The 25628-nt window shown below is 41.4% G+C and overlaps 3 protein-coding genes across 6 annotated transcripts; 2 read left to right on the forward strand and 1 right to left on the reverse strand.

The window, feature by feature from the left end:
• The first annotated feature begins 28 nt into the window (after positions 1 to 28).
• Positions 29 to 6032, forward strand: lamtor1 (late endosomal/lysosomal adaptor, MAPK and MTOR activator 1). The gene is made up of 5 exons (XM_085795476.1): positions 29 to 263; positions 1350 to 1495; positions 1615 to 1692; positions 2553 to 2676; positions 3997 to 6032. Exons 1-5 carry the CDS (start codon positions 222 to 224, stop codon positions 4087 to 4089), a joined length of 483 nt encoding a protein of 160 aa, XP_085651602.1. The 5' UTR covers positions 29 to 221; the 3' UTR covers positions 4090 to 6032.
• A 420-nt stretch (positions 6033 to 6452) lies between these two features.
• Positions 6453 to 7881, reverse strand: lrrc51 (leucine rich repeat containing 51). The gene is made up of 4 exons (XM_085794447.1): positions 7808 to 7881; positions 7451 to 7656; positions 7161 to 7309; positions 6453 to 6641 (listed from the first exon to the last, which is right to left on the reverse strand). The coding sequence occupies exons 1-4, from the start codon at positions 7857 to 7859 to the stop codon at positions 6506 to 6508; spliced, it is 543 nt and encodes a 180-aa protein (XP_085650573.1). The 5' UTR covers positions 7860 to 7881; the 3' UTR covers positions 6453 to 6505.
• A 1171-nt stretch (positions 7882 to 9052) lies between these two features.
• LOC146975981 (uncharacterized) lies at positions 9053 to 25019 on the forward strand. 4 transcript variants are annotated; one of them, XM_085795479.1, is made up of 25 exons: positions 9053 to 9200; positions 9345 to 9417; positions 9524 to 9609; positions 9786 to 9859; positions 10180 to 10268; positions 10898 to 10972; positions 11103 to 11196; positions 11345 to 11504; positions 13064 to 13203; positions 13723 to 13834; positions 14725 to 14842; positions 15012 to 15152; positions 16247 to 16360; positions 16520 to 20008; positions 20172 to 20381; positions 20499 to 20683; positions 21116 to 21253; positions 21513 to 21618; positions 21973 to 22153; positions 22369 to 22505; positions 22777 to 23067; positions 23515 to 23616; positions 23740 to 24024; positions 24339 to 24386; positions 24740 to 24831. In XM_085795479.1, the coding sequence occupies exons 2-24, from the start codon at positions 9379 to 9381 to the stop codon at positions 24381 to 24383; spliced, it is 6411 nt and encodes a 2136-aa protein (XP_085651605.1). In that variant the 5' UTR covers positions 9053 to 9200; positions 9345 to 9378; the 3' UTR covers positions 24384 to 24386; positions 24740 to 24831. The 4 variants fall into 4 exon arrangements, with proteins under 4 accessions (XP_085651605.1, XP_085651606.1, XP_085651603.1 ...); XM_085795480.1 differs by lacking the exons at positions 24339 to 24386; positions 24740 to 24831 and adding an exon at positions 24964 to 25019; XM_085795477.1 differs by lacking the exon at positions 24339 to 24386 and having other exon boundaries at positions 24740 to 24956.
• Positions 25020 to 25628: the final 609 nt, after the last annotated feature.

Here is a 25628-nt window from a genome sequence, read left to right on the forward strand (position 1 = left end):
AGTGGTCGTTATGTTGTTGCACCACACACACAGCTGCTGTCATGTGATAGCTCGACCGAGGAGCTGCTGCTGTTGACAGTGGCTTCCTACCTTTTGGAAGAAGCTAAATCATAACCACGCAGGCTAAGAAAAGTTTTGTCTTTGTTGGAAAGGGAAAAAAGGACAAAAAACACGGCTCCATATCTGACGGAGGATAGGGAAGCTGGGGTTGTGACGTTGCCATGGGTTGCTGTTACAGCAGCGAGAACGAGACCACAGAGCAGGTAGCTATTAGCCGCTAGGTGGCTAACACAGACCCGATAAATAAAACAGGGTGGATTATTTAACACTACATGTTGTGTCATTTTACTCACAGGGGCATGTTTCATAGATAAAATGCATTTTAAGGGACCGCGCCCAGGTTATCTAGTGGTCACTGTTTTTGTTGTGTTTTGTTCGTCAAAGTTATGATACCTAACAAGTAGCAATTAGCTAACTAGCCTAAGCCTAAGGGGTAAGGCCTGGTCCAAAGCAGCCCGAGAAGTTGGCACAAAGATGAAAAATGGTCATTGATAAGAAGAGCTATGTAGATCTGCATGCTTTAAGTAAAACTATGCATTTGGCAGTTTTTTTTTTTTTTTACAGACACTTTATGGGCCCGGTGATGTGTGGCTAAGTTGGTTTAATTATTTCCTGTGACCTGTGAAGTAGTGAGTTACCTTTAAATTCCCAGTCGTGACATTGAGAGGCAAAATACTTTCAGATGTGACTGATATCGTATGTGCCGTGGTTTTGTTGTGTTTTGTGTCACAAGACTCCTTAGCTATTTTTAGTTTGCGGAAACAAACTCCGGTTCTCCCTCATGCGGAATATTTCCTCATATGCAGTTAATCTTGACAGCTGCTAAAAGAGTACATTGACAATTAGCACATTTAATTCCATGTCTGTGTTATAGCCACATGTTGCGTATCAGTGTGATTTTTTAAATATTTTGTTTTCGTTAATCCTTACATTACAGATTTGTGTTTGTTTAGGGCCAGTGTCAACCAGTGTAGTTTAGATTCAACTGTTTTTCAGATGTGCTCAAAGTTAGAGAGTGTGTTCAGGTGACTGGGGGATGTTCATTTTGAGTTAGATTTTTTAATGTGGGAAGTTGAGCACACACAGGCAGGAAAAATGCTCAGGTAGCTATGATGCATTACCGTGTGCTGTTAAATGGCATCCTTGTAAAGTTGATAATCTACACTTCTCTCACAACATCTTATTATGTTGTAACAGAGCTAACCCTTGCCAATTGTTGCCAACCGTGCTGTGAGCTGAACACGTGCTCATGATCATCATTCACTTATATTTTGATTGTCCTTCTCAAGGATCCTGATGAACGTAAGCCGCTGATCCCCCACCCGAACCCTGTCAGCAAACCTCCAAATGGGACCGACTGGATCACTACCAGCGTCCCATCAGCAAGGACTGATGAACAGGCCCTCCTCACATCCATCCTCCACAAGACAGCACAGTAAGATGCTCCTTCATGCAACCAGAGACACGCCAGACTCTTGATCTGTTTCCTGATTGTAAATTAGTAAAACATTTGGTCCTTCATTAGTAATTATACAATGATTTTTTCACTGCCAGGAACATCATTGATGTCTCAGCAGCTGACTCTGTCATGATGGAGCAGCATGAATACATGGACAAAGCTCGGCAATACAGGTATGTGGGTGGACATAATTACAGAAGGCTGTTTTCGGTTTTGTTTTCTGTGTGTGAGTTTTGGAAGGGTCTCTCTGGAGGTAAGGTTGCTTTTAATGAGATGGATGTCAATGTATTGCCCTCATCAGGAGATGGTTGTTATTCCCAAGCCAAATCATGATTTCAAATTTGTCAAAGCCATATAATGGTAACATATTAGTTTCCAAGTTGTTGATGGTATGCTGTTAGAAGCTGCTTTTAGGTGTAGTGTTTTATGTTGTATGATCCACATCAACTCAATGGCTCAAGAAGATGGTGAGAACATAACTCAATCATAATAGACCTAGCCCCTCGGGTGTTACAGAGGAACTATGCAAGTCCAGTCGCTTTTCTGCTGTTTTGCTAACCCTCCTCCTGGCCATGTGCATTTGTTTTCAACGAAGCAGGCCAGAAATCAATTAATAGAGTGGTAGATGACGTTATTTATCATATACAATGTTGAGACGTGTATATTTGTGTGGTTTAAGATGTCATAAACAAGAGATTACGGGTTACGAGGTGCGTTTGTGTCGCGGTGCGCAGAGACGAGAGCTGGGACACTGGGTCAACGGCCCTGATCTTGCAAAGTTGTTTTTCAGCCAAGAGACACAATAAGTGACACGCACATGGAAGGCAGAGAGCCTCCATTCTCCCTTGTAACAAGTTAAGCCATTTATTAAACCATAACAATTACGTCAAAGCTGTTTAAAGGTAAAAATGTAGTATAGTTAAGGTAAAACTCCTGCATAGTTCCTCCTTTTACAAACTGTGTTTAAACATGAATTTTAAATTGCAGAGTAACAGCTCCAGTAAACCTAAAGAGTCTGTTTTTTATATTCCAGTACAAAGCTGGCTGTGTTGAGTAACAGTCTGCCCCAGAAGAAAGCCCTGGCTCTCCCCTCCCTCACCAGCCAGCCCCACCAAGTGCTTGCGAGTGACCTGGTGCCATACTCAGATGTTCAGCAGGTAACCGGGATATGTTGGTATATTTTTCCAGCACTGCTGTTGCTTCTTTTCATGTGTGATTTAGTTGTTGAATACATTTATCATCAGAGTGAAACACTTTTGGAAACAGTATACTCCATGTGTAACTGTGTGGTATTTTGAATGTGTGGGGGGTGCAAAGAAATGTTTGGTTAAAAATAGATCTTAAAGATATCTAATGCTTTGCTGTTGTTGCCCATTTTACCTCCCTGATACTCTGTTGGTCTGTTGTTTGACTCGTCTTGTTTCTTAGTAACATTGGGAATTTAAGGCCCAATTCCGATTCTATTTTTCATCCCTACCCCTACCCCTAGCCCTACCCCTAGCCCTTACCCTTGCCCTTGAAACGGAGCTACAAGGAGTAGGGAACCCCTACGAATTGGGACACCACTTCAACAATCACATGCGTCATCAGTCGTCTCTGCTGGCTTTCACATAAGCAGACGTGACGAGCTTTTGCCACAAATCCTTTATTCAGAACCACGTTAACTTAATAAAATAAAATAAAATGTAATGAAAAATGATCGGTTCATTGTAAAACATTTATTTATTGATGTAAATGTGGTGATTTCTGTATAGGCTACAGATCCCCCAGGCAGTGCTGCTTCTGTGTCTAAAACACATGAGGCTTCACTTTTAATTCAAACAAATGAATGCGACAATTGTTACATTTCATCAATGAGACGAGGATTTATCTTCTAAAAAGAATGTAACTACGCGGCGGTAAACCTTTAAAACCCTGCGGGTAAGTTAATTAGCGGTCGTCTTTTCTACCGGGATGAGGTCGGGAGGTTGGCCGGCTGACAAGCTCTCCGGACGGGGTGGTGTCTCCGTGACGAGCCGCTGATCTGCTCCACAGGTGGAGGCTCCACCGTGGAGCTTCACTTCTCCGAAAAACATCGGAGCAAACGTCTAAACAGCCTCATGTGGATAAACCGACCGCACATTGGGATCTAAACAGCTACTTTCTCGCATGAAAAAATATTAAAACTTAACAAAATGACGTAATAACAGCGCTACAGTGAGAAATAAATCAGCTGCCGGTTGCCGCAAGATGCATTCTGGGAAACTTGCCATAGCCCTCGGTCCGTAGTGTGCCCCTGAAAAATCTCCGTTTCGAGGGCGAGATAGCCCTACCCCTTCCCCCTAACCCTCGTCTGAACCAGAATTGGGACACCCCTACCACTTCACGTGAACGCGCAAAACGAAGGGTTAGGGCCAAGGGCTAGGGCTAAGGGGAGAATCGGAATTCGGCCTAAGTGTTTGCACACTAATCCTAACGGTCCTTTTCTTTCTTTGCAGGTGTCCAAGATAGCAGCTTATGCTTACAGTGCAATCTCTCAAATTAAAGTGGATGCTAAAGAAGAACTGGTGGTCCAGTTTGCCATTCCCTGATTCTCCAACTCTGGCCTGCATATTGTTCCTCCCATCCCGCGCTCTCTGTGTCACTCCTGCATCCTCCACCTCCAGCCCACCCTTTATTAAAGCATCTTGGTCCTTGTGCTTCTTAGCTATGCCTCCAACTGCTACAAAGACAGAGACAATGTAGGTTTGCACCCTATGGCTGTCCACTAGTGTGTATCATTATGGGTCAGTGACAAATTGTCATTATGGAAATAAGTTTCCCGTAGATGGGCCACTGGGGTATGATCTCATATTTACAACAACCAGGCCTCCTCTGTATGGAAGATGTGGGTGAGAGGCTTTGTCAGAGCCAGCTGTGGAAAAATCATTGTTCATTCTTCTCAGTGATCTCTCTGATATTCTTAAACGGTTGTCTTTGTGTTTTATCTGGCTAGTTTCCCCAGACTGTTATCCAGAGGCATGGAAGAATGTACAGTATATTCACCTTGGGCAGAGCAGTAGAATTTTTGATACAAGGCATTGGCTATTGTTGTATTTATTTACATACGTACAATCTCTACTGGAATAAGATAAAATATTTATCTCTGACACAGAATAATGGCAATTGTCACTGTACCCTAGGTGCAAGTTCAGTGGTTGAATGGTTTAACCATTTACCAGGTTAAAAAAAAAAACTTGCAAGTTTGCACTTCATGTGTCTTCAACTGTTCTGATACAGCTCATTCTCCAGTGTTTCTCTTTGCACATTAAGAAATATGTAAAGATTAGAATGAAAAAAAGAAGAAGAATATGTTTTCTGTCAAAGTTTAAGTTGTCATTATAATTTAAAAGTTGTAATGATGTATACTGGGGTATCAATCATCCCACAGTAACCTGGTGTCACTCAACATCAATCAGCAAAGTAACCTGACCTGAGCAAATTTCATTGATGTTTTTAGCTGTAATAATGTTAAAAACTGACTGAAGCAGGTTGGTTTATTTGTCGTCCAGGGTGTGATCTGTTATTCTAGTTGAGTGAACTTGTCCATGGTTGGTGTCCTGTGCTGGGTGAAGATGCAAACACAAGCTGGGTGGGTGCTGGGGGGGCTTACTAATGTCACAGGGGGGAGGGGGCAGGAACGGCTGGAGCTTTCTTGGGGCACAAGTTCTCAAGTTTACAGACAGTAATTTGTCCTCTGCAATTTTCTAGCACTAAAATAATGAGCTGGCCAACTCTCCAATTCCCAGACTCTTCAATAGCAGTGGAGACATACAGAGATGAAGGGGGTGGGTGTGTAGAGGGTGCAGGGATAGATATCATGTATTCATGCCTTCTCTTTGTACAGAATTTTCTGATCGAATATAAAAACAGATGATGGATTGTATGAAGTTCTTCTTTTTTGTAGAGAGTTCATTGGCCAGGATTGGCTAAAGTCTTGTGGTGATAACAAATGTTTTTACAAAACACGAACACTTTTAAGGCCTGCAAAGCTTTTCGCTGCAGATTGTAATATGATTGATTTGTTCATATTAATCAGAAACTAACCATTGTAGCAGTGTGGGGGGACTTGGGTGGGAGGGTGGGGCGGGGGGATAACAATCTACAGTATGCGCCACAGCAGATAAAATGATCCGAAACCATTTTTTTTGTGATTATTTATTTGTGTTTTAAATGTATATTTGCTCTTCGCTGGAGAGCACTCGACTATGCGTGGGCAGTGAGCATGGTGAGCTGCTCTTGAGTCTCTAAAGGGATGATCTGCAAGGCTGTGATTATTTCAACCACCGAATTGATTTGAGCTTTTTTTTGCAAGGGGTTCTTGGCATTTTTTTTTTTTTTTCAGTTTTGTTTGTTATTCAAATGTGTAATACTACCTGAAATATGTTTGTAATATCTTAGGCTAGTACCAAAAAGTTTTAAGATTCTGGTTTTTGTTTTGTTTGTTTTTCTTTTTTGGGTTTAATTAATTCATTAAAGACTTTCAACATAAGAACCTGTGTCTTATTTAATAGTAATGAGCATCCACACTCTTACATTTGGGGGTAATTGGTGTTGTCATTCACTGACAATAAAGACTGGATCTCTATGTTGAAAAAATAATAACAATATTCAAATGTTAGAATAACTTGAGTGATGTTGCTCAGGACAAAAACCAAATGTCAGAATGTTTCACAATTTAATCCCATGTCTGAATCAATATTAAAGAAGTGACACACAACTATACAATGTCAAGAGCTGGTATCTCAGAATCACATACAATTCACTACCACAGTTTTGGAAAGCTACAGACATGACTTCTGTGTGGAATATCTAATAATACATAATTTGTATCAGTAGATAAAAGCCTTAGCATAAGTGCTGATATATATACAGACAAACCTGGTATCAGGTATAACTATATAACTATCACAGGTCATTTGAGTGAACCTATGGTTTTAACACACCACTACTGAGATGAGTGAGCAGTCACCGGAGAGCGTCTTTGCTGCTTCTGCTGCAGTTGTAACTGCGATGCCAGATCTTTGCCATGACTCGTTCCTGCCTCGTCACAGCACTGAAGTCCATTGTCTTTAACCGAGGCAGAGCAGAAATCACACGATTCCTTCAGATGGAAAGATACACACATACATGACTATATTTTACGTACATTTAAAATCTCTTCAGAGAAATACATTATCTATACATTATCTATGTTTACCACCACTTATCTCTATTTAAGTGGTGCTACACATATTTCATAAACTGACATATAATTCAGTTAGAACGCTGAATTGATTCGACAGTTGAGTTGAGTTGAGTTGAGTTCAAAGGAATCATGTTGAAGCAGCAGCTCCAGTTGCTGGCTGTGTGTGTGTGTGTTTGTGAGCAGTGTTGCTATGCAGACTAGGCTGTGTAATATGAGCTTGATCTGCATTTAAGCACCTGTTACAATGTTATGCACCTACTAGCTTGCAAAGCATGTCTCACATATGCACAGTACACACACTCTCACAATTGTACATGAATAGTCTCTCACTCTACAACTCTGAATGTATGACAGTAGGAGGTTTCTGTGTCAATATGTGTTCATTAATATGTGATGTGCATTTGGGGTGAATTCATTTAAAGAAAGTCTCCACACCTGTAAGCTTTGTTGGTTTCAATGACATTTCCATGTAGTGTGATGGTGTGTAAATGTGGCAGTACTCCCAATCTGTCCACCTCTGACAGAATAGAGATGCTGTTGCCGTGAAGATACAACACACGCAGCTCACACAGCTCACACAAAACCTGGAAATACACATATACACATATTCACACCCAGCAGGCATTGAACTGAAGTCTCGCCCCAGTGTTAATAATAATAAGTGTGAGTGATGCCAACACAGATTCCTTTACAACATATTGCCGTCACATAGAAATTAAACTTACATGGTCTATATGTGTGATTTGGTTGAATGAAAGATCCAGCCAGGCGAGCTTTAATGGCTCTGCCAGGAAGTCACTGACAGTCTTCTGGATGTCAAAAAGGTCAATGATGTTGTTGTTATTGAGACGCAGTGAGTGGCTTTGGTATTTCATCTCTGAATTTTTCTTCAGAGGCCGCAGACCACTGTTGGGCTCCTCTATCCATGCATCTGAGACCACCAATAGCATAAAGAATGACTCAGCCTTTATTGTACACATTTATCAAAAATATACTGATACCTACACTGAAAAAGTCAACGAAGTGGCTGTGCAGCCATTTACAGCTGCAATAATGTTAACAGAGAGTGTAGCCAACTATACCTGCCAAACTGCTGATGTGTTTAAAAGACAAATCCACAGGAGCTCCATACATACCCACACCTGTAAAATAATCACTTACCTGTGGAAGGAATACATAGAAAAGTGAGTCAACAGTAACTTATCATAAAACGCCATAAAAAAGCCCTCATTGTTGGCTATACGCTGCCGGTCTAGTTTGAACGAATACACTCATATTTTTTTAAATATTTATTAGTCTACGACAATAAAATACACTTACCCGCAATGTTAAGCAATCAATAGCAGCAAGTTATTTTAACCTACTGTTATTTGGATAGCGTAGTGTGGATTTAGCTACGACAGTTCTGTCCAAGGACAACACACAACACGTCGCCAAGGAAACGGACAGGTAGGCTATACGTTGTGGGATTTGTAGTTAGGTTACCGGTAGACTACCATGCACTGATATGGATTTTTTTTTTCTTTTGTCTCTGGAAAAATAAATTTTCATGGGGCGGTGCGTGGCGCCCCATGTAGAGGCTACTACAGTCCTCAACGCAGGCGTCTCCCCGGTTCGAATCCCGCGTCGGGCAGACCTTTCCTGCATGTCATTCCCCCTCTCTCTGCCTCCCCCTTTATAAGGGCATAAAAAGCCAAAAAAAAAAATATATATATATAAATGTCATTAAAAACACAACAGTTGGTAGCTATGCTTTTAATTTTCATTTCAAGCCAGAGTGAATACCCAACGATTTATATAAATATTAATTATTTTATATATATATACAATTATTTATATACTATTTTTTTTAATTCAGTAAAATTAATACTTTTATTCTGCACCCCTCTACATTCTGTGGATGCATTTTTTTTTTTTTTAATTAATCCTTTTGATGAAAAAGTTGTAGCTATAACCTTTAAGGCAGGTTTGACTAGCTGCAACTTGACTAATGAAACACACAAACATCAGACAAAGAAAAGAAAAAATAATGTAAAGTTGAAATACTCTGAAGGGTGGCTACAATTAAAAGTTTAGTTAGCGGTCCCACCGTTAATATAATACATCCATGGGTCCCCTATCGCTCTGATCCCACCCTGGTCCCACCATGGATGTCCCACCCAGACTGTAAAAGGTCCCACCCCGCTCACCTCCTCACAGACCGCATGGGTGTGAAAAACCAGCACACTATTCAGTTGACGCAAGACGTTAAACCAATCAGTGCGGCCGCTTTTCCCATGCGTCGATACGTGAGACGTGATTGGTTGGTTCAATCTCCAAAAGCCCTGTTTGAATATTGTGCGGCGTCTCAGGACTGTTTATTTCACAGCTGTAGGTACAAGTCGACGTGGTTGCTGGACCTCTCTTCGGTTGATTTCAGAGAAGATACGTTGGAATAAATAAACTGAAAAGTGGCCAAAGTCGTTGTCTTTTAAGGTGAGTCGCTATACATGGAAATGAGCAATGTTAAAGGTAACGGCCGCCGCTAAATTTGTCTGTGCGCATTTGCTAACAGTTAACGTTAGCTTAGCAGCGCTAACTATACAAGCTTGTATAGATGTAGTATATTTTCTCTTTCAGGTTGAAATCTCTTTGAGATAAAGGGTCAGCCGAGATGGCGATTAATTTAGGTGTTAAGGCTCTTCTCTGCTGGGTAAGTTGTTCATAACATTAGCTGTGTAGTGTAAATTCACCAAGTCCAAAATCAACATTAAATAGTTGCAGCTTTGTTGAACTGACTCTTCAAATTACTTTTATAGGTCAACAGCATAAAGCTGTCCCACAGAGAACTGACTGTCCCTGATTTAAAAGATGGGGCCATACTGCTGAAAGTGGTTCATATGCTGTAAGTTGGAGAAGTGTGTTGAGATGTTTGGTCTGTATAAACAAGAGAAGGGTCACTGACTGATAGTCAGCCTTGCATTTCATTTTAAACTCAACTCCTCCAGTGAGTGGGGTTTTCATAGTGAACGTTCCTGTTCACTCTTTTTATTATTATTTTTTGCTTTTGTGTCATCTCAGGAAAAAGGAGCCTAGCCCATGTTTCAGTCATTCCCTTGAGGACCGGTTGAAACTGGTTGCAGACTTTGTGGAAAGTAAGTTTTTTGCCAGTGTGTTTACTGCATGTATGATCTTAATCTTTTCAGCTGAATGTGATTTTCACAGCATTTGAGTTTGGTGTATTTTCTTGAAATTTCTGTGTAGTAGGTCAGAGTACGTTTGATTGCTATATTTAAGATAAAAAAAAATACTTCCTTTTGCTGTTGGGTGTGGTCTCTTGTGTCCTCTTACACCTGTAACTGTGCCAGATAGTAATATCCGGGTATAAATCACGATTGTAGTCTTGTAAGCAGACAGTTGTTCAACATTGCTGTCCTTGAAGAATTAATTTACCGTTATCTGTTTTGTTTATTAGGGGACTGCAAATTCAGTGCAGCCAGGGGCACTTCCTTATCCTGGGACGACATAAGAGATGGCACAAACCTAACGGTAGAAATTGCAAAGGTACATGACAAAGAAGAAATAAATACTTTTTAAAAGAAAGAATGAGGAGATTGCCTTGCACAGCACAGATTAGAACCTCACAATGGTGCCGGTGGTGTCAGGAATAAAGTCCCAAAAAAAAAGGAAGGCGTTCCACCGCACACAAAGAGGTCGTATAAACACTGATTTATTTATTTAAAAAGTCAAGCAGCAACGCGTTTCACCCGTGATAATTCCCATCCCTAAGTGAGTGTGAGTGTCTGTTTTGGATCTGGCTTAATGTTCACCCGTACCAGCTTGTTGCGCAAGTTTGGACATCTTCTGTAAACAAAGAGGGGGGGATCCTTAAAAAGCTGGGTTAATGTAGGATCAGAGGTCAAAATGGACCAGTGTTTTAGGATGGCATTTTTGAGGATATATGCCTTGGGGGTATATGTGGAGATACAGGAGACAGAGTACTTTCTATCTTTTTTTGGACACTTTTTTTTGTAAAAGATCAGAACGGGATTTGGAAAATGCAACTTGGTGCGCCTCATCGTTACACTGTAAGGAGTAGCGTCTGTCCAGAAAACGTTTTTTATAGCAGCAGCTCACCTAAAAGAAATTAACAACATTTACCAATTCTGATTCATGATTTGTAATTTCACCAGGTGCTTTTGTTACTCGTATACTATGACATGATGAATGGCCGCTGCACTCTCAACACATTGGAATGTGATGTAGAGGTAAGCACTCAGATATTTTTCTGTGTCTTATTTGTAACTGAGATGTATCACATTTAAAATATCATGCCTTCTGCATCATGGCCATTTAATTCTGTGCCAATTTATGTGTATTCCTCCTCTTGTCTCTTAGTGCGAGATAGCAGTTCTAACGAGTTCCTTTGTGATGGAGAGTGAGGGCTGTGTTTATCTTGCTGATGGACTTGATGCCCATTTGGCAAGGAAAAGTAAGTCACAAATTTTAGTCTTTTGGGCATGTCATATTAAGAGAAATTGGTGTCATACAAACAATGCTGTTGTATAATGTACATTTCCTGGTTTGAGTTTAACATTCATGTTGTTAAATAAGTCAAAAACCTCTCTCCTTCATTCAAGATTTGCCAGTCTCCCGTGAAATATTTGCACGATCACCAACCACCTCCACCTCCAGTGTGCCGACAATCTCTTCACTGACTGATGAAGACTCCCCTGTGTTCCATCGCACACCAAAAGTCACATTTGTGGGCATGCAAACTGTGGCTTCCTCCTCAGTCAGGTATCGATGTGGCTTTTCAATTTATCCAGCGTGGTGCACTGCATTCATAAAATGTGATTATCATCTCACGATAAATGTTAATACAGTTTCTTAAAATTATGTTTTGTCAACATGCACAAACTAACATTATTTTATGCAAAATGTCTGTATTGTAGATTTATACTAGACATTTTCAGTTAAAGAATGAACCTTTTTTGTGTTTTTACTGAAAACATGTGACACTTTAATTCACCATACGTTGCTAAATGTGCAGTAGTCTGGGGTCGTTGACTTGCTGACCGGAACCAGAATGCAGACAAAATTCAAAGCCTGCCACACACATAAAGATAATCGGGCTGATTTTGCCCCGATTTTCCCCCTTCTGACCACGAACAGACATCGCCCGATTATCTTAAGCTCTTAAGATTATTTTATAAGATTCTCTTGTAGTGTGTGTGTGTTAAGAGTCTAAATTCCCCCGACAATCGGCTCGGAAAACGTTCGGCGCCGATAAAGCCTGCCACACACATAAAGATAATCAGGCTGATTTTGCCCCGATTTTCCCCCTTCCGACCACGGACAGACACCGCCCGATTATCTTAAGGTCTTAAGATTATCTTATAAGATTCTCTTGTAGTGTGTGGTGTGTTAAGAGTCAAAATTCCCCCGACAATCGGCTCGGAAAACGTTCGGCGCCGATAATCGTAAGTATTAAACATGTTCAATATTTACGATTATCGGGGCCGACATCCGTGGCCGTTTCAATCAAAAGTCATGTTGTGTGTGGAGAGCCGGTGTTGTGCGGATAAGTGCCTGCTTGCCGAGCTCTGCACGCTGCTCGCGGCAAGCCAGTTCTCCGCACAGGACCGGCAACCTCACAGAGAGCCACGGTGCAGCCCTGGCATTACATGAGGTTCACACAGACATTCACGCATACACAGGAGGCTTCCTGATAGCCGATAGCAAAGACGGTAGCGCTCATAGCCAGCAACAGCCGGCAATACAGCAGCCATGTTTAAACGATCATGTGACCGCCGCTCACAGCCCGTCATGTGACAGCGCACGGGTCCCTATTGGACAGCCGCTTGACTGCTCGGCGTCCGGAGCCACAGACACACACAGATCGCTGTAAAGGCTGAAGTGTCCCGCTTTCATAAAAAAAAAAAAAAATTACGTCGCTCTCATTGTCCATTCCGGAAATAGACCCGAAAGAGTAGCTACAACGACACCCCTGGTATCGCTGCTGATGCCGCGGATCTCTTTCTGAGTTTTCTGACCAGAGGGTCAAGATTCTGAAAAATCTTAATGTGTGTGGTGTGCTGTGTTTGGAATATCGCAGGACACCACACACAATATGATCAAAACTGTTCAATCACAGATTTTTTATCTTGTGTGGGGTCTCTCACAGATAAAAAATCGGAGGCTGTAAGAAACCAGGCTCTTCGCCTCTCTGAAGAGCCTGGTGATGCGAGGCTACTTGTAGTAACAAAGATCTTGTATGTCACTGCTCAAAGTCCATGGGATGTTGGCATGTCAATTATAGATCTTAACTTTGTGTATTCTGCCTTTCATTCCCACAGCAAGTCTCCTCTGCAGGATATTATGAACACCCCTATATTCCAGATGAGGAGAATGCAGCGACAAATGTTGAAAGAGAGAGACTACAGAGATGCGTTAGAGAGGGACCTGATTAGCAAGACTGCAGTTCTTGCACAGAAAGGTACCTTTTCTAAGTATTTTTTTTTATTTAAAGCACCTGTACGGAGCTTTTAACTGGATACGCAAAAGTCTCTGGTTTCTGCTGATGTGTCTCTGTTACCTACAACAGCAAATACGCTATTTCTAAGTAGTCTAATACCCCTTTCCCACTGGTCAAAAAACCCATTTAAACCCGCTAACAATCGGCTTTTGGTGGCAGTGGGAACAAATAGATACATTACGCTGCCCCATCTTCTTTCCGACGTTTCCAAAACAAATCTACACGTACCGGCCAGACAAATGTCTTCATGACAGTGGGAAATGCAGTCTTCATTCCGCTGCTTTCGTCCACAGGGGCCGCCAAAATCAACACTAAATTTAAAGTCTGTACTGGGGCTTTAAAAGTTTTGATTAAATCCCTTGACATCAAATGTGTCACAAACTTTGGGTGTTCTGTCAAAATTATCTATATCTATAACTAGATCTGCTCTGCATAATAATTTTTCATTTCTGTTTTTGTTTGCAATTTTGATTTCTTCAGAGTCTCACATTAGCAAATTGCAGTATCGCCTGGATAAGTTGAAGGATGACCAAGGTGAAATGGAAAAAGTTTCCACGGAACAAATCCATGATCTTGAGACCAAGAACGACACGTAAGTATGCACTACAGTGCAATTTATAAAATATAGATTTTGTAGTAGTGTAGTAAGCCCTTTCTGATGATGTAGTAAGCCCTTTCTGATGATGTCTGATGATGCCATGGTAACACCACTTAGGAGATCTTGTATTTTGTATGCAGATGAAAATATTTAATGCATACATTATACACATGTCAAAAACATTAAAGACCCCCTCCCATGAAAATTGTGTTTTTCATGCTTTTCACATGTTCCTGTGGCATTTTTCTTGTGATAGAGGACATATCAGCAGAAAAGGAAGTGCAAAATTGCATTTCTGAGTTTTTCTGCCTTCAAATTGCTGTGAACCAATGGCAGACGCAAACTGGCAGTTTCAGGGAGACTGGAGTTGATGTGTCACAACTCCAGGGGAGGGCACTAGTGCTACAAGCTCCTGCCCCGCTCTGCATCTGGCTCAGAGGTGAAAGGCTTGACAGCTCGGTGTAGCTGTCAAGGTATAACAGGTATAGCTCACCTGGTAGAGCAGCTTGCACCGTGAGCAAGGACTATATATCAGTCTGGGATTGAATACCAGTGTGCAGTTTTATGCTAAACGCTCTGAATCGGTAATGGGCTCTATGCACAGCTCCACCACTTCCTGGATTTAAGGCAGGTCCTTCATTTCCTGTCTTAAATTATTGGACACACTGATTAATCCAGGTGTGTCTGAGTAGTCACACTGGTCAGACACACCTGGATTAATCAGTTTAATCTGGGCAGGTGCAGAGCAGCGCAGTCTCCGCCCACCCTCCAGAGGCGCATTGCTAATGAGCTGCTGGTTTTAAAATAACCAAAAAGGGTCGCGGGAGGGGGACTTTAAGACCTCAGTGGAAAATTTAAGAAATTGCTTTGCTTTTTCGTCTTAGGTTACAAACACACCTTGGTGATATTTTAAAGCAAAATAAAGACCTTAAGAGCACCTCCTCACTTATGGAGCGTAAAGTGGATGAGCTGACAGAAGAAAATGGTGTGCTGTCCTCTCAGGTAATGACACAAGCAAAGTTTATTTTGTTGTAAAAGAATCATTAACTTATGGAATTTGCTGTTAGTAACTCATGCAACTCTTGCATCCTTGAAAATATCAACATGAACAAACATCTTGCAGCTGATATGTGAATAGGTGGTGTAAAGTCTTTCCATTTTTTTTTCTCAGATGAGAGCAGTCTGTTCACAGCTGGCCGTCTTCGAGACAGAAGTCGGTCGACTGACAGAAGCGCAAACATCAGTTCAGGAGGAGTGGACAAGCAAAGCGAGCTACCTACAGTCTGAGCTCAACCAAGCTAATGCTCAAAAGGTAGCATAGGGTCTTAACAATATCAGGGATGCAAACAGAGCGCCGAAAAGCGAAACTCGCTTTTTTCATGACCAGTTAGGTGACTTGTGTGAATCGTTCAGATCCGAAGAGTTTTTGTTTTGAGGGGAGGGGAAGGGGGGGGTGGTCTCAGCGTCTCAGCTGGGGTCAGTAAAATGTTTTTCTAACAGGCTGACAGTGACAATCACGTGAAACTGAGGCGCACTCATTCATGGTTGTCTCTGATTATACTGTTAGAGCAGAAGTAAGCGATCCGGTCGTTTTCGCTAATGCTGCGTTCGAGGCAGGCTTTTGAAATCGTAAATTACAGCTTCAAGTCACAACTTACGACTTTGTAGCGTTCCAGGCAACCCACTCGTGTTTTTCCGACCTGTTTTACCTGTGAAAGTCACTATAACGGCCACTCGTAACTTCCGACCCGTGAACTCCTACCAGATCAAACTGATACAACTTCACAGGACGGAAAAACACGAGTCTACGAGTTTCCTTGAACGCACCATAACAGTCCTCGTCCCTACGTCGCCACATTCACGGCGTCCCTTGGCTGCACACACAGCCCTGCATGCCGTTCTCTCTCCTCATTGGATAAAAACTGTAGGATACGATAAATGTTTTCTCCTCGGCTCAGAGCAGAGCAGAGTGACTGACAGACCCGTGTTTCGGTCCAAACACTCTATGTAAGTGATTGCTGTTGGAAGATATAACTATTTAAGACTTATATTAACACAAATATATCACTTACTTCTGCTTTAACAGCCTACCTCCAATGTAGACGCGCGTGTAATGTAATTATTTGTTAATGGTGAGGCCCCCCCCCCACGCCAGACAATTCCTCTCTTTTTTGGTCCTGACCCGTTTGCATCCCTGAATATATACTGTGTAGTTAGTGTTTCTAAATTATTCCAATAATTTTCTTCTCCTACTTTTGATCAATGTCCAGGGGCATCCCAGTACCCTAGCTGAATTGTGTCAGGTTGACATCAGTTTACATTTCATGGGTTAAAACAGAAAGGAGAAACCGGGTTCTAGCTATACAAAGCAATATGATGTATCATGATATATTCCTTGTTTCTCAGGAGCTCCTGACTGAACAAATCCAGATCCTCCAGGGAAAAATATCCTGTTTGGAGGAGGTAATCAGCGGGGCTACTAAGGAAGAAGTAGGGGAGAATATGGGGCCTGTAATGGAGGTAAAGTGCAAGCTTCTATGTAAAACATTATCATTGTACTATCCAGCTGACTACAGAAATGCTTGATACTAAAATATACCAGTAGTCTGCATTTTTCTTATAATTATAGAATCTATTTTTGGATTAGATAGTTACTAACTTCTCCGCTTAAATTGCCAGAGGCTGTTGGAGACTGAGATCAGTGGTTTGAAGAATGAACTGGAAAGCACAATTTGCTCTCTGAAAAATGCTGAGATGGATATTCAGGCCAAAACACATCAGCTAGCAGGCTACCAACAAGAAATTACTCAACAGAGGGAGCTTCTGGAACGACAGAAGTCCCAAGCAGAGGAAACAATTCAAGCCAAGGATGAAATGTTGGACAAGATGCAAAAGGACATCACAGAGCAGCGAGCAATCCTTCAACAAGAGATCCAGGATCTCAAACTTCAGCTTGAGCAAGTTGAACAGCAGAAAACTGAGCAGATGATCAGGCTACAACAGCATGTTGCTGCTTGTGAACAAGAAATTGAAAAACTAAAAGAAACTAAGAAAGAGAAGGAAGACCTTCTTCAAGAGACTGAAGAAAAGGTGACAGATCTTGAGGCAAGGCTATCAGCTGCCAATTCACTCCTGGCCGAAAAAGACCAACAAATTAAAGGTCTCCAAGAAGAAACGGTTGTTCTTACAAATGAAACCAAAAAATTAAAAGATGAAATTCAAGCCAAAGAGGAAATGCTTGCCAAATTACTCCTGGAGAAGTCTAATGAGCAAGAAATTCTTCACAGTAAAATTCAGACCATAACTGTCCAAGTGGAAGACCTTAACTCATCTCTCAAACAGGCTGAGCAGGAAATTCAACTCAAGCAAGAACTACTGGCTAGAACCCAACAAGAGAATGTCCAACAAAAGGAAATACTCCAACAGCAGGTTGCAGCCCGTGAAGATGCAATTCAGAAGCTTACGACAGAGATATTGGTAAAAAATGAGCACCTTGACATGCTAAAGAATGACGGCTCTCGACAGGCTGAAATGCTTGAGCAAGAGATCAAAGGTCTAAAAGGCCAAGTTGAAAGTCTGAATGACTCTCTCAAAAAGGCCGAGCAACAGGTTCACACCCAGGTAGCTGCCCTCAACAACCAGGAGCAGGAGAGTGCTCATCAGAGGGAGCTTCTGGAGCAACAACTGTCTGCTTCTGAAGGCAGGGTTAGGAGCATGAAGGAGGAGATCCAAGCTAAAGAGCAACAGATGAACATGTTGCAAAATAATAGTTCAGAGCAGTCAGAACTACTCCATCAAGAGGTCTGTGATTTAAAGAGACAAATAGAGTTTCTTAGCTCCTCACTAAAGTCTGCAGAGGACAATTTGAAATCGCAGGAAAGTCTGTTTGCTGAACAACAAGTACAGAACACTGAGCACACGGAGGCACTACAGGCACAGTTAATGACATCTGAAGATGAAGTGAAGCGGCTAAATGCGGAGATTCATGACAAGGAGGAACGACTGGTTCAGCTGAAGACTGACACGTCTGCGGACTCTGAATTTCTACGGCAGGAGATTGGGAGTCTGAATGAACAAATGCAAAGCATGAGCAATTCTCTTGAGGTCTCCAAAGAACAGCTTCAGGCCAAAGAAGATTTGATTTCAAAGCAGGAGCAGAAAAGCTCTTTGGAGATTGAGGGACTTAAACAGCACAGTGCAGTCCTTGAAAAGGAGTTGAATCAGCTGAGGGAGGAGATCCAAACTAAAGAAGACGAGTTAGACACGCTAAAGACTGAAAAACACAAGGACTCAGAGGTGCTGCAAAATGAAATCCAGACTCTAATACATCAGGTGGAAAGTTTGAGTGAATCACTGAAGACTGCAACAGAGCAGGTTAAGGCTAAAGAAAATCTGCTTATTCAAATGGAATTGGAGATTTCTCAGGAAAAGGGTGTGCTTCAAAACATGCTCACAACATCTGAGGAGGAGAAAATGGGGCTTAGGGAGGACATCCAGGCTAAAGAACATGAGTTGGACATGCTAAAAATCGAAAAACACAAGGACTCAGAGGTGCTGCAAAATGAAATCCAGACTCTAAAACATCATGTGGAAAGTTTAAGTGAATCACTGACAACTGCAACAGAGCAGGTTCGGGCTAAAGAAAATTTGCTTATTCAAATGGAATTGGAGATTTCTCAGGAAAAGGATGCGCTTCAAAACATGATGACAACATCTGAGGAGGAGAAAATAGGGCTTAAGGAGGAGATCAAGGCTAAAGAACATGAGTTGGACATGCTAAAAATCGAAAAACACAAGGACTCAGAGGTGCTGCAAAATGAAATCCAGACTCTAATACATCAGGTGGAAAGTTTGAGTGAATCACTGAAGACTGCAACAGAGCAGGTTAAGGCTAAAGAAAATCTGCTTATTCAAATGGAATTGGAGATTTCTCAGGAAAAGGGTGTGCTTCAAAACATGCTCACAACATCTGAGGAGGAGAAAATGGGGCTTAGGGAGGACATCCAGGCTAAAGAACATGAGTTGGACATGCTAAAAATCGAAAAACACAAGGACTCAGAGGTGCTGCAAAATGAAATCCAGACTCTAAAACATCATGTGGAAAGTTTAAGTGAATCACTGACAACTGCAACAGAGCAGGTTCGGGCTAAAGAAAATTTGCTTATTCAAATGGAATTGGAGATTTCTCACGAAAAGGATGCGCTTCAAAACATGATGACAACATCTGAGGAGGAGAAAATAGGGCTTAGGGAGGAGATCAAGGCTAAAGAAGACGAGTTAGACATGTTAAAGATTGAGAAACACAAGGACTCAGATGTGCTGCAAAATGAAATCCAGACTCTAAAACATCATGTGGAACGCTTAAATGAATCACTAAACACTGCAACCGAGCAGGTACAGGCTAAAGAAAATCTGCTGATTCAAAAGGAATTGGCGATTTCTCAGGAAAAAGATGTACTTCAAAACATGATGACAACAACTGAGGAGGAGATAAGAGGGCTGAGGGAGGAGATCAAGGTTAGAGATGAACAACTAGTCAGACTAAAGAAAGAGGGCTCCTTGCATTCTGACAAGCAACAGCAAGAGATCAGTTGTCTAAAAAAGCAACTAGATGATATGGGTGACTCCCTCACAAAATCTGAGGAGAAGGTTCAGACACAACTTGTTGTGCTCAGCAAGCAGGAGCAGGAGATTTCTCATCAGAAGGAGCTTCTGCAGCAACAGCTGTCTCATTCTGAGGAACAGGTCAGGAGCATGAGGGAGGAGATCCAAGCTAAAGAGGGACAACTGACACTACTGAGGACTGACGGCTCAGAGCAGTCTGATTTACTGAACCAGGAGCTCCACGGTTTGAAGGAACAGATAGAGATCCTTGTTTCCTCACTGAGGAAGGCTGAAGAAGATATGCAGTCCAAAGATGATGTGTTGGCTCAACGTCAAGAAGATATTCAAAAACTAAAGGAGCAACATCTCAACACTGTCACATGCTGGACAACCTGCAAGGAGGGTCTTGTTCAGGAAAAATTAGTACTTGCGGCCAAGCTACATCAGGTGGAAAAAGATCACAAATCCCTGCAGAAACAGCTTGAAGCCAAAACCTTTGAGATGGAGAGACTTGTTCAACAGCTCACAGCTAACTCGGAGGCTGCAGAACACTACAAAGGGCAGGTCAGTATCGCCACAAAACACACAGCAATACAGATTTGTTTTTAATTCAAAAGCACATAGACCTTTTCTTCAACTCCTATTGACTGATTTCTGCTGTCAGATGAGTAATCTGGATGGAAGCACTGATATTAAAGTACTTGTTTTTATTGTTGCAATGCTACAGTTGGAGAAAGCAGTCAGTCATTACAACAACAAGAAGGAGCTTCTCCAGGAAAAGCAACAGGTGGTGGCTGAACTCAAGCATTCCCTAGAGGTTAAGGAAAGTGAAGTGAAAACCATAACCATGGAAAACAAGCTACTTCAACTGGATTTGGACAGGGCCCAGACGAATGAGAAAACACTCTCTGACACAGTCGCCAGTTTGAAGGCACAGGTTGGTAGTGTATAAAGCATGAGGACATGTGAACACTTTCAAGTTCAACATACAGTTCAAGGGTGTGTTTAACATAGACTTGATCAGATTCCTCTCACTACATTTGTCCAATTTCAGCTGGCCTCCGCTGACCACATGTTGCGGGCCCAGAATAAGATTCATAGCAATGGAGGAAATACAACAGATGTGCGTCACTTTGACGTTCCCAACACACGCTCAAGTATTCAGACAAGGGTGAAGAGAACTATGAGCTCTGATAGCCTGGACCAGAGCTCTCTGGAGGACTCTCTGAACAGCACCAGGTAATGGTCCTCCCAGATAAGTAGCATGAAAGTTCTGCACCAATGCCATTGAAATAGAAGTAATATAATACTCTGCATAGTGTTACAATATCCAGCCATTTCTTTTCCAGGACTTCTTTTTTCAATGTTGGATTGGATTTATTCTATTAAAGTAAACCTCTGATAATTTGTATGTTCTTCTTGATTTTACAGTAGCGTGCTGCCCTTTTGAAATACATTAATGAAATTGACTTGACTTTGTTTCCCCTACAAAGAGTGCCTATTGTTCTCAAGACTTCCCAGGAAGCTGGCTTTTTACCTTGCCCGTTTTCTTGCACAATTAATGTTAATGTATAAATAAATTTGGGAAAAAGGAGATCAAATCTTCAGAGGCATAGTGGAAATCTGTTGGTGATTCTAACCTTGCACAACATTATTGCTTACCTTTTGCAGAAAACTTTCAGCACCCGGTGAATCAAGCACACCGCTTGTTCGCAGTTCAGAGCGCTTGGCAGCCAAGCGACGGGAGCTGCAGGCGGAGTCGTTGGAAACACTTTACTTCACACCTATAAACACCAGACACATTAACAGGTATGTCACACAGGTGTTACAATTGTGTCCTTCTGTAATTGCTAAAACCATCTCTACCCAATATTATATTGTCAACATGCACTTCAGAAACTTTTTATGATTTTTGGCAAGACACAATGTCAATATCAGTCCTATCAGATTTTATGTTTCAAAAAGTATACCATTGTATGTTGAAGTTCCCTGTCATCAAATTGAGTGTAATCTTATTCCTTCCCTCATACTCTACTATTAATGAATTGTTTTCTTTTTCATCACCTAGGACCAGTACAGACAATAAAATGGAACTGGATTCAGCCCAAAAAAATCTAAGTTCGTCTGTCAAACGGCGCAGGACCACACAGGTTATAAACATCACCCTGACCAAGGTGGCGGAAACTCACCTGCACACTGCATGTTTAGCATGTTCACAGTATGGCACACACACTGTAGAAGATGGTGAAGGATCACTGTACATTTTGATAATCATAGTGTTTCTAACTTTTTTCTGAAATGTAGTGTTATGCAGGATGATCTTAGGGTCAGCTGTACATATTTTTTGCTCTGTAACTTTTTTGTTGGTTTAAAAATACTTATCTTTGACTAAAACTTTAATGACAGCATTTTTACACTCGGTGCACTCAAAGATAACTAAATGTTTCCATTTGTCCTTTCAAAACATCCCATACGGTCACTGCAGCATCATTGTAGCCATATGTGATTGTATTAACTGTGATCTACAGAAAACCCCAGGCCGCAATGAAGCTGATGAGACTTTCTACAGTCTGGTCTCGGCTCGCTCTCAACCAAACCTCTCCAGTGCACGACCGGTGTCTGTGGAGCTGTCTGACACACCCGCCAGAGCTGGAGCTGATCAACTCTCTGGTCTTCCAGGGTTCAGACGGAGCACAATCCATTCACAGAGTAAGTGCATACTTGGCTGACTTGCAGGAGGTTGTGTGCTAACTAGGTGAGAAAATGAGAGGTCATATTTCAAACATAACATTTCCTCACAGTTTCTTTCAGTCAGCTCAGATTAATTATTCATTAGTTTGATCAGTTTTACCATCACTCTGGTCAGGAACTGAGATTTTTGAAGTATGTAACTTTTTTTTTTCTCCGCGTCTGTATGGCTTCAGCTGCTAGCACATTCTGTGTGGGGTCAGAGAATGAGCCAGAGGGTGGACCTGAAGATTGGATGAGGATTGCTGAGCTCCAGGCCAGGAACAAGGCCTGCCTTCCTCATCTGAAGAGCAGCTACCCAATAGAGTCTGAGGTGAGAGGGACACTTGGACCGACAGTAAACAAATCAAACATACAGATGCTTTTTTGCTACTATGCATCTGGTGATACTGCCTAAAATTGTATTACTGGTACTTGGATTACTACCAACAGCAGCTGACCTTTTGACAAAACCGTGTACCAGTGACACCACCAGTTTGAACATGCTTTGCTTGGTAGCTTTAAATATTCCTTCCATTGCATTTGGTTGCCTTTCATTCTTTTCCCAGTTGTTTCATGAAATCCCTTCCTATCTTTTCCTTTAGACTGGCAATGGTGGTGGGTTCATTTTCACGGATGACGAACTACGTACAGGTGACCCATCTGATACAATCCGCCGGGCATCCATGATGCCTGGCCAGCTGCAAGACTCTCTCTTCTCCCACCGGCACTCTCTCATGATGGGACAATCAGGTGCTGCAACCAATACTCGTTCTCGTCTGTCCCTGATGCCCGGCCATCTGCCATCAAGAATGGTCAGCTCCTCTCAGCTGAGAAGTCCGAAAGGCACAAAACGGTCTTCATCTACATTGTCTGTGCTTCCAACTTCCCCTGAGGTTGGTTATTAATAGTTACACATATTTGTTACGTCTTCTGTTGGATAATATTTTCTTTGCATTGGAATTTGTTTTGTTGGACTTAAATGTGCTTTTAGGTGTTTTTTTCTCTTAATTTGCAGTAGTATGTACTGTATAATGTAATCTTGGAGAAACTTAGAAGTCAGAAGATACTGTTTTCTGATAATTGGTGTTTATACTATGATGATCAAGTTAATTAGTGAATGATACTGCCATAGTATACATCTGTCACTGCTCTTAAAAAGAAAGGAAGAAAGACACTGGTTAGGCTTTTGTGTTGTTTACTTCAAAGGAAATCTGAAAGGTTACACTTAAGTAAGTCACTGGGCAGTTCCAAAATTATGTAATTAGTAAATGTTTATAGATTTAATTTACTGATGCTCTATTTGTCTCTTTCTCACATTTGTTTTTATCTCAATTTCACAGAAAAAGGTGAGGGCCAGCTGCTTCCCTCGTCCCCTCACCCCTAAAAACAAGAATGTGCACAGTGGACCGTCCAGCTCACAGCTTCGGCCTGCTCTCAGTCCAGTGAGTGTAGTATATGCACACGCATAAATATATTAATTTACTGTTGGCTTGAAAATTAATTTCAATGCATGTTACTGTGGAATATGTTTTTTCATGCAATAGTGTCACTTGTTGTTCTCGCAGGCTAACCGGAGGCAGTCTATGGCGTTCTCTATTGACAACACCCCAAAGAGCAACAACTATCTGAAGAAAGGGCTGAATAAACTACGCAGCTCTACCAGAAAATCTCCAGGAAAAAGTTTTAAGTCACCCGCTCAGGCAACTGCGCGCAAGTACCAAGAAAAGGTATCTACAGGAAATCCTCAGGCTAAAGTGGGACGAGTAAGCAAAGCTACAAAAGCACAGAAGTCTCCACAACCCACCAGCCGATCTGCAAAGTCCCCTGGACTGACTGCCAGTGCTCGCAAGGTAAACACACAGACACAAACCCATTCAGGTTTTTACAGGAAATAATCATTTTAACTTACCCTGTGGAGTTTTTGGATTGAACTTTATTTGCCCATGCCAATATGCTGCCTGCTGTATTGGCAGGTGTAGGAGGGTCAAACAGCTGCAGGTAGAGGACACTCTGTAGTAATGTTGAATTGCATTCTTTTACATATTTTAGTTGTTGGCAGAGACAGTACAGTCTCTTACTCATTTGAGCCATATGAGATAAGCGATACAATATGTATTTGAGTCAGTGCATCTCAGTAACTGCTTAATTTGAACACTGTTTTCAGAAATCTGTGTCTGTTACGGAAGGAAAACCTAGCTGGCAGTCATAAAAGGTCAAATGTCACTTTGAATTTGGTTTATGGGGATTTGGATCTTATGGTGGTATTTATTATGTGCTGGTTGAGGGTTCTGGTATAACTCACGGTGTTTTTCTTTTCATGTATCAATGCAAGGGAAGGGGTGTCCACACTAACAAAACTCGATTTCAGCCAGAAACTTCAAAGTTGTATTGCATTTATAGCGTTATCTCTGACTTTTGATTTAATGTTGTTTCTCCTTTTCAAATCCCACAGATGATGAGGAAGATAAAGGTGTGAGGAGAGACAGTCTTTGAGGACTTCTTTGATTTTATTTCTGTATTATATTTACATGTTGTTTCTTAATAAAAACCATTTTGTGACACAAGATGATGTTGAGGAAGATAAAGGTGCGAGGACAGTCTTTGAGCACTTATTTGATTTTATTTCTGTATTATATTTACATGTTGTTTCTTAATAAAAACCATTTTGTGACACAAGATGATGTTGAGGAAGATAAAGGTGCGGGGACAGTCTTTGAGCACTTATTTGATTTTATTTCTGTATTATATTTACATGTTGTTTCTTAATAAAAACCATTTTGTGACACAAGATGATGTTGAGGAAGATACAGATGTGAGGACAGTCTTTGAGGACTTATTTGATTTTTTTTTGTATTATATTTACATGTACATTACATTGTTTCTCAATAAAAAACATTTTGTTACACAATGTGGAAGGGTCTGCTTGTTGATCCCTTACCAATCCTCTGAGTCTGAGGATGGTCCAGGGTAATCTTGGGAGAGAGATTCGCCTCATGTTTGACACGGGATGTTTTTGCTACCACACATTTTTCAGAGCATCAAATAATGACATTTTGATCTGTTCACGGCATCAACTGCCAGTGACATTAGGGTTTTGAAGTGAGGAAACTCACTCGCAATAATTTGGTTTTGGTCCTTGCTGCCCACCGGGGAAGCCCAGTTTGAAATGTATACTGAATTCTTACTTGATGAATCAATGCTTGTGGTGACTATCCAAAAACAATATATAGTATATAGTCCCATAATGGTGGCTTGAGCATTGAACTTGACTTGATTCCAGGTAAAACAAAGTACTGTGCAAAGTTGTTCTCTTTTGGGTGAAAAACGGAACGTAACCATGAAATTGATGTTGACTGGAGCTAAAAAAAAAAAAAAAAAAAAAGGGTAAGAACTGTTGTGCTCCCCCACCACCATCCAACTCGTACTAATTTTCACCTTAAACAGGAAAATAACT

This window comes from Trachurus japonicus, chromosome 13 (assembly GCF_045865225.1).
Source record: "Trachurus japonicus isolate A0001 chromosome 13, Traja_1.0".
In the NCBI taxonomy this organism is placed as follows: Eukaryota; Metazoa; Chordata; class Actinopteri; order Carangiformes; family Carangidae; genus Trachurus; species Trachurus japonicus.

Coding starts and splice junctions, on each gene's coding strand:
- lrrc51 (XM_085794447.1), bottom strand. CDS start 7,859: ATGTATGGAGCTCCTGTGGATTTGTCTTTTAAACACATCAGCAGTTTG. Junction 7,657..7,807: donor ACACATCAGCAGTTTGGCAG/GTATAGTTGGCT, acceptor TGGTGGTCTCAG/ATGCATGGATAGAGGAGCCC. Junction 7,310..7,450: donor AAATCACACATATAGACCAT/GTAAGTTTAATT, acceptor GTGTATTTCCAG/GTTTTGTGTGAGCTGTGTGA.
- LOC146975981 (XM_085795477.1), top strand. CDS start 9,379: ATGGCGATTAATTTAGGTGTTAAGGCTCTTCTCTGCTGG. Junction 13,204..13,722: donor TGCAGTTCTTGCACAGAAAG/GTACCTTTTCTA, acceptor TGATTTCTTCAG/AGTCTCACATTAGCAAATTG. Junction 16,361..16,519: donor ATATGGGGCCTGTAATGGAG/GTAAAGTGCAAG, acceptor TTAAATTGCCAG/AGGCTGTTGGAGACTGAGAT.
- lamtor1 (XM_085795476.1), top strand. CDS start 222: ATGGGTTGCTGTTACAGCAGCGAGAACGAGACCACAGAGCAG. Junction 1,693..2,552: donor GACAAAGCTCGGCAATACAG/GTATGTGGGTGG, acceptor TTTATATTCCAG/TACAAAGCTGGCTGTGTTGA. Junction 2,677..3,996: donor CATACTCAGATGTTCAGCAG/GTAACCGGGATA, acceptor CTTTCTTTGCAG/GTGTCCAAGATAGCAGCTTA.